The sequence below is a fragment of the Pinus tabuliformis genome, chromosome J, assembly GCF_031772625.1.
Source record: "Pinus tabuliformis cultivar Carrire ecotype Pingquan chromosome J, CPIR1, whole genome shotgun sequence".
Taxonomy (NCBI): domain Eukaryota; kingdom Viridiplantae; phylum Streptophyta; class Pinopsida; order Pinales; family Pinaceae; genus Pinus; species Pinus tabuliformis.
Window position 1 is genome coordinate 329,883,367 of NC_142295.1, and position 12,237 is coordinate 329,895,603.

The 12,237-nt window shown below is 36.6% G+C and overlaps 1 protein-coding gene across 1 annotated transcript in view; it reads right to left on the bottom strand.

The window, feature by feature from the left end:
- The window catches only part of LOC149227095 (protein trichome birefringence-like 9), a 120,754-nt gene extending 109,384 nt beyond the window's left edge, over positions 1-11,370 (bottom strand). The window contains exons 1-2 of the mRNA XM_089380402.1: positions 11,146-11,370; positions 10,662-10,886 (exon numbers count right to left, since the gene is read on the bottom strand). Of these exons, the coding sequence (XP_089236528.1) occupies positions 10,662-10,886; positions 11,146-11,370 (450 nt within the window). The remainder of the gene's footprint in view (positions 1-10,661; positions 10,887-11,145) is intronic.
- Positions 11,371-12,237: the final 867 nt, after the last annotated feature.

Sequence of the window (12,237 nt, forward strand, 5' to 3'; positions counted from 1 at the left end):
AGGTACAGGTTGGAATTTTCCAATCACGGCAGTGTCACAAGGATGGCTAAGTGAAATCACTCTTCGCAGTTGTTCCTCAAAATGGGTAAACAATCATATGGGGGTGAACGATCGGCCAAATGGAATGGAGGTGGCAGGTGCAAACACGACCAAGGCTTTTTATGGCTAATAAATTTACGATCACAATGGTTATTTACCGGAATAGGTTCATTTTTTAATGAGCTTAAACTCTGGAGGAAACTCTTGCTCATGCTTTTCTATTTTTTAACGAGCATAAATTCCACGGTAAAACTGCTCGATCTTATGTTTATTTTTTAATGAGCATGAACTATGTGCTAAAACTGCTCGGATCTTCGCTTTTCTATTTTTTAACGAGCATAAATTTCGCGGTAAAACTTCTCGATATACCAGTCATAAGATAAGAAATGTCCCCTGTGAGATCTCTATTTTTTAAGGAGTTTCATCTTCACTAAGCTTTACTCCATCTCATCCTTTCTTTATGCAAGTTCGGAAACGGCTAATCCAAAAAACAGATAAATAACCGCTCTTAGCTTGCACTCCAAAAGGTTTGCATGCCCCCAGGTGTAAAATACAATTTCAAGGCTGCCCCTCCTCTCCCCCACCTCTATTTTTCTTCGGGTGTTCACAGCTACTTATCGTCTTGCTAGTATAATGTTAACGATACTTGTCTTCTCGTTATTTTTAATGGGTCTTATGCGGTACTTGTCTTCCCGTCAGCCCAACTTTTAACAGATCTTTTGCAAGATCGCAAGAGAACAGCTACTTGCGACAAGAGAACAGCTACTTGCGACAAGAGAAGAACACTACTCACAGACAAAACATTTGTGTTATTGAGGGAGGCTTGCCTCTTTCTGGTTACCCAAAGATTGTTCTGTTAATCTTTCAAACTGAACACTTCCTCGGCAATGTCTACCGAAATAGACAAGGGTGAATGACTGTTGTCAAACACGTAACCTTGACAAAAGAATCCTATTCTAGAACAACCCCTCTTCCAACCACGGACGGGGTACGGACTAGTCATATTCTTTCGCGGAAATTCTACCTTATACCCAGGGTTTCCTCTACCCGAAGCAGACCAGGATGCATGCCCCCTGGGTTCCAGTCCTATCTTTCCGAATCACTCGCGCTCATCGGGAAGGAGGACTGGGGGTGGAGACATTTCTTGAGTGAATAGACCATTGAGGGTTGGTATATGACTATTTTCGATGCGTGATCCCGGAAATGAAAGTTGGTCTACGAGCTTGACCATTCTTCCTTCGTGTGGAAAACACATTACTCTAAAGAGTGAGGAGACTATAGCTCCCATGCAATATATATAGTCTCGTCCAAGGAGTAGGTTATAATCCAAGGGTCCTTGAACGACCATCACGTTCATTTGAACGGTCTTCCCTTTCAATGTAACAGGTACATTGGGGAGGATCCCTAATGGTCGACTGGTTCCTTTATCAAAACCCGAGAGATTTCTTATCTCAGGCAAAAGTGTCGGGGAACCCAGTGCTTTCCAAGCAACAGAGGAAAGGATACTCACAGATGCCCCTTCATCAATGATAGTGCCAGCCATTACCATTCTATAAATTTGGACTATGATTCTGAATGGTATACTGGCTGGCAACCGGGGTCTGCCTAGTTGATTCCAATCAAAGGACACAACCAGGTTGCTTGGTGGTGGGACCGAATACACGGCCGGATATGACCCTGACGATGTTCCTTCCTACGATAAAGGAATGGGCGCATTGCCCTGATGCTCATCAGAATCTGTGTTGATGAAAAGAATCTGAATGGTGTCGTCCTTATTCTCTTCAGTGAGGGTGTCATTTGAAGATGAATCTTCAGTGACGGTGTCATTTGAGGATGAAACCTCTGAAGGAAGAACCGGGTCAATTGCCGTATCGACCTTTAGACTTTCGTCTGGTCTGGATTCAGTAGGTTCATTTTCAATGACCGACGCTTCAGCTGACCACTTGAGCAGGCCAACTGTATTTTCAACCAACGAAGGACTTGGCACGAGTTTTTTGTATCCAGGAGGAAGTCTCAACGGTGAAACTGGGCGATCTTCCAAAACTCTCTTCGCTTCGTCTAAGAAGGGACAACGGTGGATGGCATGATTGCCTTCACACAGTCTGCAGGGGGATCTTGCTCCCCCTCTTTGTCTTGAACCTTCACTTTCGCTGGTTGACGGTAAGCATTCAACATGGCTATCAGAGGTTGATGCTCCCGAATTGTGCAAACGAGGGGACCAGTCCCTTAGTATCCGGGGAATACAGGGACAATCTCTATGGAAGTGGTCTCCTTTACATATGACACATGGCGATTTAGGCCCGGTCTGTGCTGTGTGTGGATTTTTGTCAGATGTCTTTTGCTTGCCCCTAGATGCCTTAGGCTCCTTCTTCTTCTTCTCTCTCTTCTTCTTCTCCTTCTTCTCCATGGGAGCTTGGCTTTTGCCGGCTCTACCTTGCGAAGATGAAGGATTGGAGGAAGAGTTATAGGAAGTAGAAGGCTGGTGGGCAGCTCTAGACTGATCTAACTGTTGACTCGACTGTTCAGGAAACATGGTGTTCTGAACTACATTGGTTGAGAATAGCCAAATTGGCAGGCCAATTGTCAGTCCTGGAAGCGACAATGTGGCCATGTGGGGCGCACCAACTTCTCCCCAAGAGGAGAAAGGACTAGGATTTCCATCATGTGGAATTCCTTGGTTGGGGCATTCCATGTTCTCAACCTACAGATCAACGCAGGAATGGGAGGTGATTATGTTCCGTTTAAAATATATTTTATAACGACGCTTTATACACAACTTGCTTTTTCACTTTTTAAGAGTCGAGAAAAAGCTAAAGATGACTCTAGTCTCCTTTGATGTTTTAACGAGCCCGAAGTGACAAATGCTCGGATGGACTTTTTCAGTTATAGAGTTTGAAAAAGGCCAAAAGAAACTGCTCTGGAGTTCTAGGCAGAGGGTGTGCCATACTTTTTGCAAAACCATAGAATACGTTTTACGGTACGAGTGGTCGATCTTCGTGAATGTTGTGTTCACTGCATTGCGATCAGTAGGGCGGCCGACACGGTTTCCTATGGATAAAGGCTTTGTTCCTATAGGGGTCTCCCAATATATATGCGACGGTACGTGGGAGCACAAGTCCGTATTGATACTTATCGCTTCACCGTGGAGGAATCACCCAACCACTCAACGCTAAGATATCACGTTTAACGATGCCGGAACACGTCTCTAGCTTAGACCTCTATGTGTTTGCGTTATGTTTCAATGCGTTGTTATGTAAATTCAATTTATTTTAAGGTTGATCTTGTTTAGCAGTTTGCCTTTATGGATCACCACGAGATGTATAGTAACACTCCTAAATGCAGTCTAAGATGATAAGCAAGCTTTTCAATCTTTCAACTTTGAAAATCTTAACTACTGAGGGAAAAGAAAGATAACATATTTTCACACAGATCATAGAGCACACACTAATGCATTTTTCCCTAAATCAACATGCAAACTGTCATAATGCACATGCACAATGCAAGTATTTCTTTTCTCTTTCTTAATGTTTGTGCGACACAAAAAGAAAGTTGTTGTATAATTTCGAATTCAATTTCAAGTGAAAGCAAACAAGCTTGTCCAAAATCAAAAGAAACCTTAAGATTTACTTGTTTCGACAGTAGAAATGTATGAAATCAAACCATATGACGAAAGCAAAAGCTCAATCAGCTATGAACAACAAACAAACTAACTCTTAAGATCAAAACGACACTTTACCACAGGTCTAGATCTAAGAGGCCACAGCAAGACTAGTTCACTTTCGTTATGGGAAACTGCAAATGATACAAGAAATACACAAAGAACAAACACAGTTTCTTTATACAACCGAGGCGGAATAGTGGCAAGGAAAGTTGGTTTCAGATAGGTACATTGACTGGTAACAGGCTGCAAAAACAAGAGTGAAAACAGGGCAAGAAACAGCAGGAAACCCCAGTAGCACAAGGCAAGACTAGTTCAGCGCAGGTAGTACACAGGCAGTTTGACCTTCAGCGCAGGTAGCCCCTTCGGGAACTGCGCTGAAATGCAGACAGCCTTCACACAACCTGCACTGAAGAACGAAACTTTCGTTTCTCTTGGTTTCCGGGTCACAGATTGCTAAAAAATTCACAGTTTTTGGCCAAATCAGAAGCTATCAGTCAAGTACACACTAAGGGATGAAAAGGAGGATGAAAAGCTATCACTAAGAGCTATTTAGAGTCCTTGTGGATCAGCTCTTCAAATCATAAACTTGCCCAGAAACTGAGCTAGAGTAGCTGCCCTCTACTTTGCATTTGAAAGATCCAAATGCAGTTTGATTCGGTACTCCCTTTGTTTATGAAATGAATAGCAAAAACACAAACAACCAACAAGATACGATCCCCAGCGGAGTCGCCAATTTGTTGTTGGGAAAAGTATCCAATACGGAATGACCCTATCCCACTCTAAGGGTGATAGTACCTCAGCAACAACCGAATGCAAAGCTATTCAAGATTACTTCTTTATGAGATGTAAGAGAGAGGAGAAAGAGATCCACTAACCGTTATCTTCCGCTAATGATTGATCCAATCTTCCCTCTTTGCTGCTTGTTCCCAGCTCCTTGCTCTTTCACTGGCCCAGCTACACCAAAATCCTGCAAAATGACAAGAGAGGGAAACTACAAGCAACATACATTCATAATTGATTCAAGGATTAGAATAAATCAAATATACAAGCATCAATACGCCATTGAGACACATGCATATAGAAGAACCTCAAATGCTTTATTAATGGAAGAAGTAAAGTTCTGAGAGTGTTACAACCATAAGAGGCCCAATCCAGCAACACCTCCCAGCAGAAAGAAATCTCCTCTTCACCTCCTTCAAGCAAATCACCCAATAGTTCTATACTCAAACCAACAGCACTTCCTTACATTCACAAGATTCCAGCCTCCAGATCTCATAGAGTAGAGATCCTTATATAGAAGTTTTGGAGAAAGGATGAGTCAGCTTGAGCTTGGCATGGAGCTGACTAGTGTCCTCTCCCACTTCAGTTATTCTTCAGTTCTTGAGTCCACTTGGAGGTTCTTGCTTCCACTTGGAAATTTAGACCCTCTTACTCATCACTAGGCGAATTCCCTGATCCAAGTGTCATTTTGGAAGCTTCCTGGGCATTGACACCTTGAAGAATGACTGTGCCACTTGGCCAAACTCGCCCAGCACAGGTAGCCTTCATTGCTGTTGACATTCAGCGCAGGTACCGAGTGGAGCAGTTGACATTCAGCGCAAATGCTCAGTGGAGCAGTTGACATGATTCAGAATTAGCTTGTTTTTGAGTGTTTTCAGGTGGAGAACTGATATTTAGTGCTGTGGTTTGCTGACCTTGTTCCTCTAGGGGTAGGAACAACATGTTTAGGGACTTTGGATCCCTCAGATTATTGACATTTCATGCTTCATGCTGTAAGGCACAAAAATTTCTATAACAGTGATGGATGTTTCCTTGGAAAATATAAAAATAACCCTCCTATGATTCCACTTCCAAAGCATATAGAAAACTTGGATTGGTACACTCTAATATATGTGGCACCATGTTTGTTCTATCTAGTAATGTAAATAGATATATAATGACTTCTATTGATGATTACACTAGGGTGTGTTGGGTGTACATTTTGAAAGATAAATCTCAAGATTTTGAAACTTTTAGAAATTTTCATGTATGGATTCAAAATGAAGAAAAATCACACATTATCTCTCTTCATATTTATAATGGAAGAGGATATACATCTAATGAATTTATAAATATCTTCCCTAACATGGGATTCAACATCAAGCCACTATTGCATACAATCCTCAATAAAATGGTGTATTTGAAAGAACGAATAGGACTATCATATTCGATATGGTTTATTCCATGATATTTTTCATAAATGTAAAGTTGATGTTTTGAGATAATGTAGTTATATGTGTAGTACCTTGGATCAATCTCTGTATTCTCGTTTTGAAGCACCATCTCCCCCTTATGAAGTTTTAGCCGCTTCATAAGATTAGGAAGATCATTGAATGATTTGATTGAGAGCATTGGGAGGCTAAATATTGATGTAATCTTGATGCAGATTGCTCCATCTCAACCGGTCAAGCAATCTAATGATCTAAAAAGAGTCCACCAAAATGTCTCATGAAAACACTTGAAAGTGTTCATCTTTATGACGTTGGAAATTAAAAAACCAGTGATCCCACCATAGATTGAGGTGATGTAGATAATTCTAATCCAGGTTATATAAATGATATGGATGTTTCATATCATTGTGAACTAAATTTATCTACTAGTTTTGAATCAACTACCTTTTAAGAAGCTACTTCTCAAAATCAATGGAGACAATCAATGTAGGAGAAGTATGATGCTCTCATCAAGAATGGGACATGGAAGTTGAGTTATTCTCCACTTGGAATGAAACCAATTAGCTACATGTAGTTCTACATGAGCACATATCATATGGCTCACTTGAAAAGTACAAAGCAAGGAACATGGAAAGAGCATTTGCGTAGAAGCAAGTTGTCGACAATAAGGTTAGTTTTTCCCCCATATAAAAATAGGCCACCATCCAGAATCTCTTTTTACTGATAGCATAGAATGGATGGAAAGCCCATCAAATGGATGTGAATACTTATTTTTTGAATGGAGACTCGAAAGTGTGTCTTTCATGTCCTAACTAGAAGGTTTTGTTGTGAAGGATCATGAACAAAAAGTAGGTGAACTCATAAAATACTTATATGACCTAAAACAAGCACCATAAGCCTAGTATTAAAAGTTATTGAGCATATTCCAAAATTGAATTTCAAACATTTTAATATTGATGATGTACATATGTTTTTCTAGAAATTTGGAAAATCTATTGTATATATTGTAGTGAATGTAGATTATTTTTTAGGATAAAGAACAATAAAATATATATTGCATCCATAAAGAAATAATTGAAGAAGATACTTGAGATGATAGTTTTGGGATGTCTTCACCACTAAATGGGAAGTAATGAAGTGGCTCAACATCCAAAGTACATATTCATTTGCCAAAGGAACTACATTGGATTATTGTTGAATATGTTAGTTGTGGTTAAATATAAACCCCTATCTAATCCAATGGAACAAAATTGAAACCTGCATCAAAAGAAGGGAAGGAATTTGAGGGTGCAAATAAATACAAATATATTGTGTGAAGTATTATCTACCTTACCACCCCCAATGTCAGTATTTCATTTGTTGTTCCGTTTCTTTCCAGGTTTATGCAAAAACCTTGTGAAGGCCATTGTTTTTCTACAAAAAGAGTTTTATAATATTTAATGGAACTCAAGGCTTCGGAATGAAACATTCACAGCGGGATTCCTTTTGCTTGATTGAATATTATAATTTATACTTTTATGGGAGAAAATAAAATGGAGTATCCACTTTAGGCTATCTCATGAATCTTGGATCAATAGTTATCTCCTAGGGGTCATGAAAATAATCTATTCCAACCAATATCACAAAAAAGTAGAATATATGGAATTTGAAAAAGCAACAAAGGAGATTATGTGAATTAGTAAAATACTTGAATATTTCATAGATATATAAGTGAATTGTACTCCTTTTTTATTTAAAACAACTTTTACAATCAAGTTGCTAGGAATCCTATAATATATGATTGAACTAAACAAACCAACATAAAATATCATTTTCTTTGACATCATGTAGAGACCAAGACTATTGATTTGAGAGATTTTTCCACAACTGAACAAAGTATATACATCTTCACCAAAGTATTCATAAGGGAAAGGTTTTAAAAATTCAAAATGATGCTTGGGATAAAAAACACCCCATCAACTTGGTGGGGGGATGTTAGACACATAATCCTACCAAGTTTTTTTCATTATAAATAATTTTCAATATTAGGAATATGAATATATAAAAATACGAGAATATATGTGAATCTCTTTGAAAATCAAGCCAAATGTCACTCATATATTCGGTTAAATATGGTTCTAAGCTTAATGAAAAGTATCCAATGTTAGAGTTATGTAGGTGATATAGAAAAGTCAATTGTTCTTATAAATTTTTAAAACTTAAATAAAATATCATCATTGAAGTAAGTCTTATAGAATATCTAGAATTTTCATTACAAATTTTGGACCTCACGTGAGTGGCCCAGATTATAAAACACTCTCTTTCTTCACTCAATGAATAGTTTGAATCCTTATCTCTTATATCACATGCAACTAAAGTAGATTGTGACATGAATTTTCTAACAAACTACAATTCATAAATGAATTCTTTCAATAATCAATTTTGACATGTGATTAGTAAGTTTTTTGAGTTTTTCCCAATGAAAATTACCTAGAAATTCTTAGTCCATATGAACTACAATATGGTACCTATCTCTTCGAAACAAACTAGGAATTGGTAGGTTGTCACTAAATTTTATTTGGGAATTAGTTATGAGTTTTGAGTAGAGTTCATATTATGAGCTTTATAACTTAGCTTGATTTTTATTAGTTCCCCTTTCTATTTTCTACTTTATTTTAGGATAAAAAATTATGTAACTTGGATACGGTTTATGATCACCTTGGGGATTCGTTTTGTTACTAGAAACATTTAAAGACTTGGAAGCATCATTTTTTGTAGTTTCAAGGTGCTTAGAAGCCATGTAGATTTCTGGGAAATGTTTCATACAATTTATAATAGTTTTGAAGGGTTTCTGGCTATGTTTTATTGAAATTTCCTTGGGTTTTTTGTGGGTTTAGATGAAGCTTTAAGGTATTCAAATAAAATTGCCAATGTTCTTCAAGCAAATTAGTTCGATTTTTCTTATTGATATTTTATATTTCTATCCAAGTTCTCATTCATCATTGGACTCTAGTTGTCATCATTTCTAGACACTTGCTTCCACATTTCCTAGTTAATATTTATAAATCTTGGTGCATCATAAAAGTAAAGCCATTTTTGAAGGGAAAAGGACCATTTTCGTAAGTATAGATATATAATTTAATTTATGCATTTCAATTGATATGAAGTTATAACTCAACTTTCTTCAACTTGTTCATTCTAAAGGATGGATTTGTTATTCAATTATTGGTGCTTAATTATGGATGTGAATATATTTATTGAATGTAATGCTAATTTTTTTATATTGTATGATTGATCTTTTCAAAGATAATAAAATTTTCATTGTTAATATGTTTCATGATGATTGATTTGCACTAAATCTAGAACCAATTCCCGAAGAATCTTAACTATTGAGGAAACAACATTTTATTTTTTTTATAACTAGAAGACCTATCATCCTTCCTGACATGTAGCTACTAGTAAACCTTTAGGGGCATATGATTTGTACAACTACCCGTAGGCCTAGGCTATCTCCTTAGGGATTGCACAATATTTGAACTCAAGTTTTATGTTTGGTGAGGCTTACTTTCACTATCATTATCAATTGAGATATCCCAACAGACAATATAATAGAGAGAGAGAAAAATGGAGTATGGGACTAAAGGCCATATGTGAGCAAAATCTTGCTAAATCTAGAACCAATTCCCGAAGCGTCACAATTATTTAAGACATGACTTTATAAGAGAGAAAATAATGGTGGAGTATGGTACTAAAGGCCATATGTGAGGGAAATATTGTTGTGGTTCATTTTTCTAGAGTCCAAGTACTCTTTAATCATAGAATCTAGATAAGGAGCTAAGAAGAAACAAAATAAAAAAAAAAAAGTTTTGATTATGATTAACTTAGTGAGAAACATCAAGCATCAATTTAATTATTAGAATGTTTATATGGTTCTATGAATAACACAATTAACTATTCACTTTATTCAAAAATATCATAGGTTAATTATATTAGTTTGAAATAATATAATAATATGGAATGAAAAAAAAAAAAAAAAAATCATGGGAGTAGATAATTTGACGTATAGCTTTTGAGCGTTACAAATATAAGAATAAAAAGTGAGTTCTCCTTCTCCTTTCTCACTGAATTTGTGAATGTTTTCTTATCTCTTATTTAGTTCACAAGAAGCAATAAATATATATATATATATATATATATATATATATATATATATATATATATATATATATATAAACTTATAATTAAACAAATAACCTCATTTTTCTTATGAACTTTTTTAGGTAAGGACATCACCATTGCAGTGACCATTGTTATTTATAAGGTTATAAAACAAATTTATTATTATCATTATCCAAATAAATATGATTCAAAACAATCAACATGAAAAAAAAGAACATTTTGGCAGGGACATCAATGTCTAAAATGGATGATTACATCACCACTTAATTATAAATAATGACTTGTTCAATACTTTGATTGTTATTATTTATAGAGGTTGACACTTTCAATACATTGAGTATTATTATCAGTCCCTACCTCCACCAGGGAATATAATTTTCATCTCGGTAATGAAAGTCCATTGAACATTAATAATTTCACTGAAATTTGAACCTATATCCAAAGGTTCCTGACACATGTATTCCCATTTTTTATATAAACCAGTTTTTATTTTCCATTATTTTTCAGAGTGGATAAACAATTTAATTTTTTTTATTAATGGTAAGTGTGGATGCTCTACGATTGATCACTATAGCTAAGGATATGAAAATGACCTTTGTTGCAACTAAGGCTCTCACATTGGCATCTTCTATATCCATATTGACATTTAAATCACTGGCATCATTATGGCACACAGGTAAAATGTTTTTATAGTTACTAACAATATTTCTATCATCCTCCCTTAACCTCTCCTCTCCTCTTCGAAGTTCCCACAATATCATGGATACTTGCATGAAGACATATATTCTCCTCCACCTGATTCCATGATCTAACTCCACCTAATTCCATGACAGAAAACAATGAAATATTCTGATGCAACCTTATGGCTGCACAACCAGTATACCTTATCGGGATTTCAATCCCCCTTAATGGCCAATAAATTTTATATATCCATTATTCTTTTCCAGCATAGGTTCAGACTTCAAGAAAGGTTTGATTTTATCCGCAAGGAAGTCCTCTCCAAAAGCCTTTATCTATATTTATTTCAACTTAAAAAAGATATTTGATGGGCTCTCCAGATAAAACACATGCGATTACCTTTGGTTCATCTCCACTTAAGCCAAAGTATTCCATAATTGGGTTCCCAACATTAGCATTGTCAGAATCAACATGCACAAAAAGGATCTTCCCCTTAAATGCTTTTGGAGCTTCTTGAAATGATGGAATGACCTTTTCATAATCCTTGGCCGTTACAAGGAGTAGGATTTGGTTCTTTATAGAACTGTTGATTGTCATATTAGCACCTTCCCTGGTGAAAGTCATCACTAATGGGAGCTTGTTTGCAAAGACAAACTTAGTTACGATAGCTTTCTCGAATTTTCCATGAAAATGGGATATTTTTCAGGTGCCTTCTTCAATAGTACCAATGCTGGCCTCTTTGTCTTTGTCTTAATGCTAAGAATAGTGGCTACATGTTCACTAACTATTTGACAGAAGAACACGTCATCTTCTTTCCTGGATGCTGCTTTGACTTCTTATTTTCAGTGCCCTCTAATGAGTCAAACAAACCAACAGCAGTTGTGGTTCCTGAGTCCAATAGAGTTTTTGTATCCTCAGTTGTGATGAGATCAGATACCTCAGGTCCAGTTTTGTTTTTCCACCTTTCAGGCAGGGTCTCCAGATCTCTGAGTGGATCCCTAATCAATAGAAGTATTGGTTCATTTACACCCAGATGGCGATTTCCATGAACTGGAAATTAACAAACACCACGCAAAGACTTCCCATGGTGATTCTAGTGACATTAACAATTTATTACTGACTCTGGATTTAACCTATGACAGGTTCCTATGATACAACATACAAAACTTGATTCATATCAATCACAATGATTTCCATGCTAGAAAGGTATTCAAACCCTTCTATAGGAACCTCGTAATTCATGTGGCATTAACTACCAGGAGAAACCCATTCAGCGATCACAATTCATGCATTCAAACTTTTCCATTTCATATTACAGGGATAGCACGCGAATTCCCAAGAAACATTTCATATATTCAATAATCATTCATAGACCGTCACAGAAATCACACAGAGATTTCTGAGTAGACACTCACACTTGTCCAATTGATCATGGGGAGATCAAGTCATAGAAGCATAGAACTATTACTGATTTAATATGTAGAATCTTTA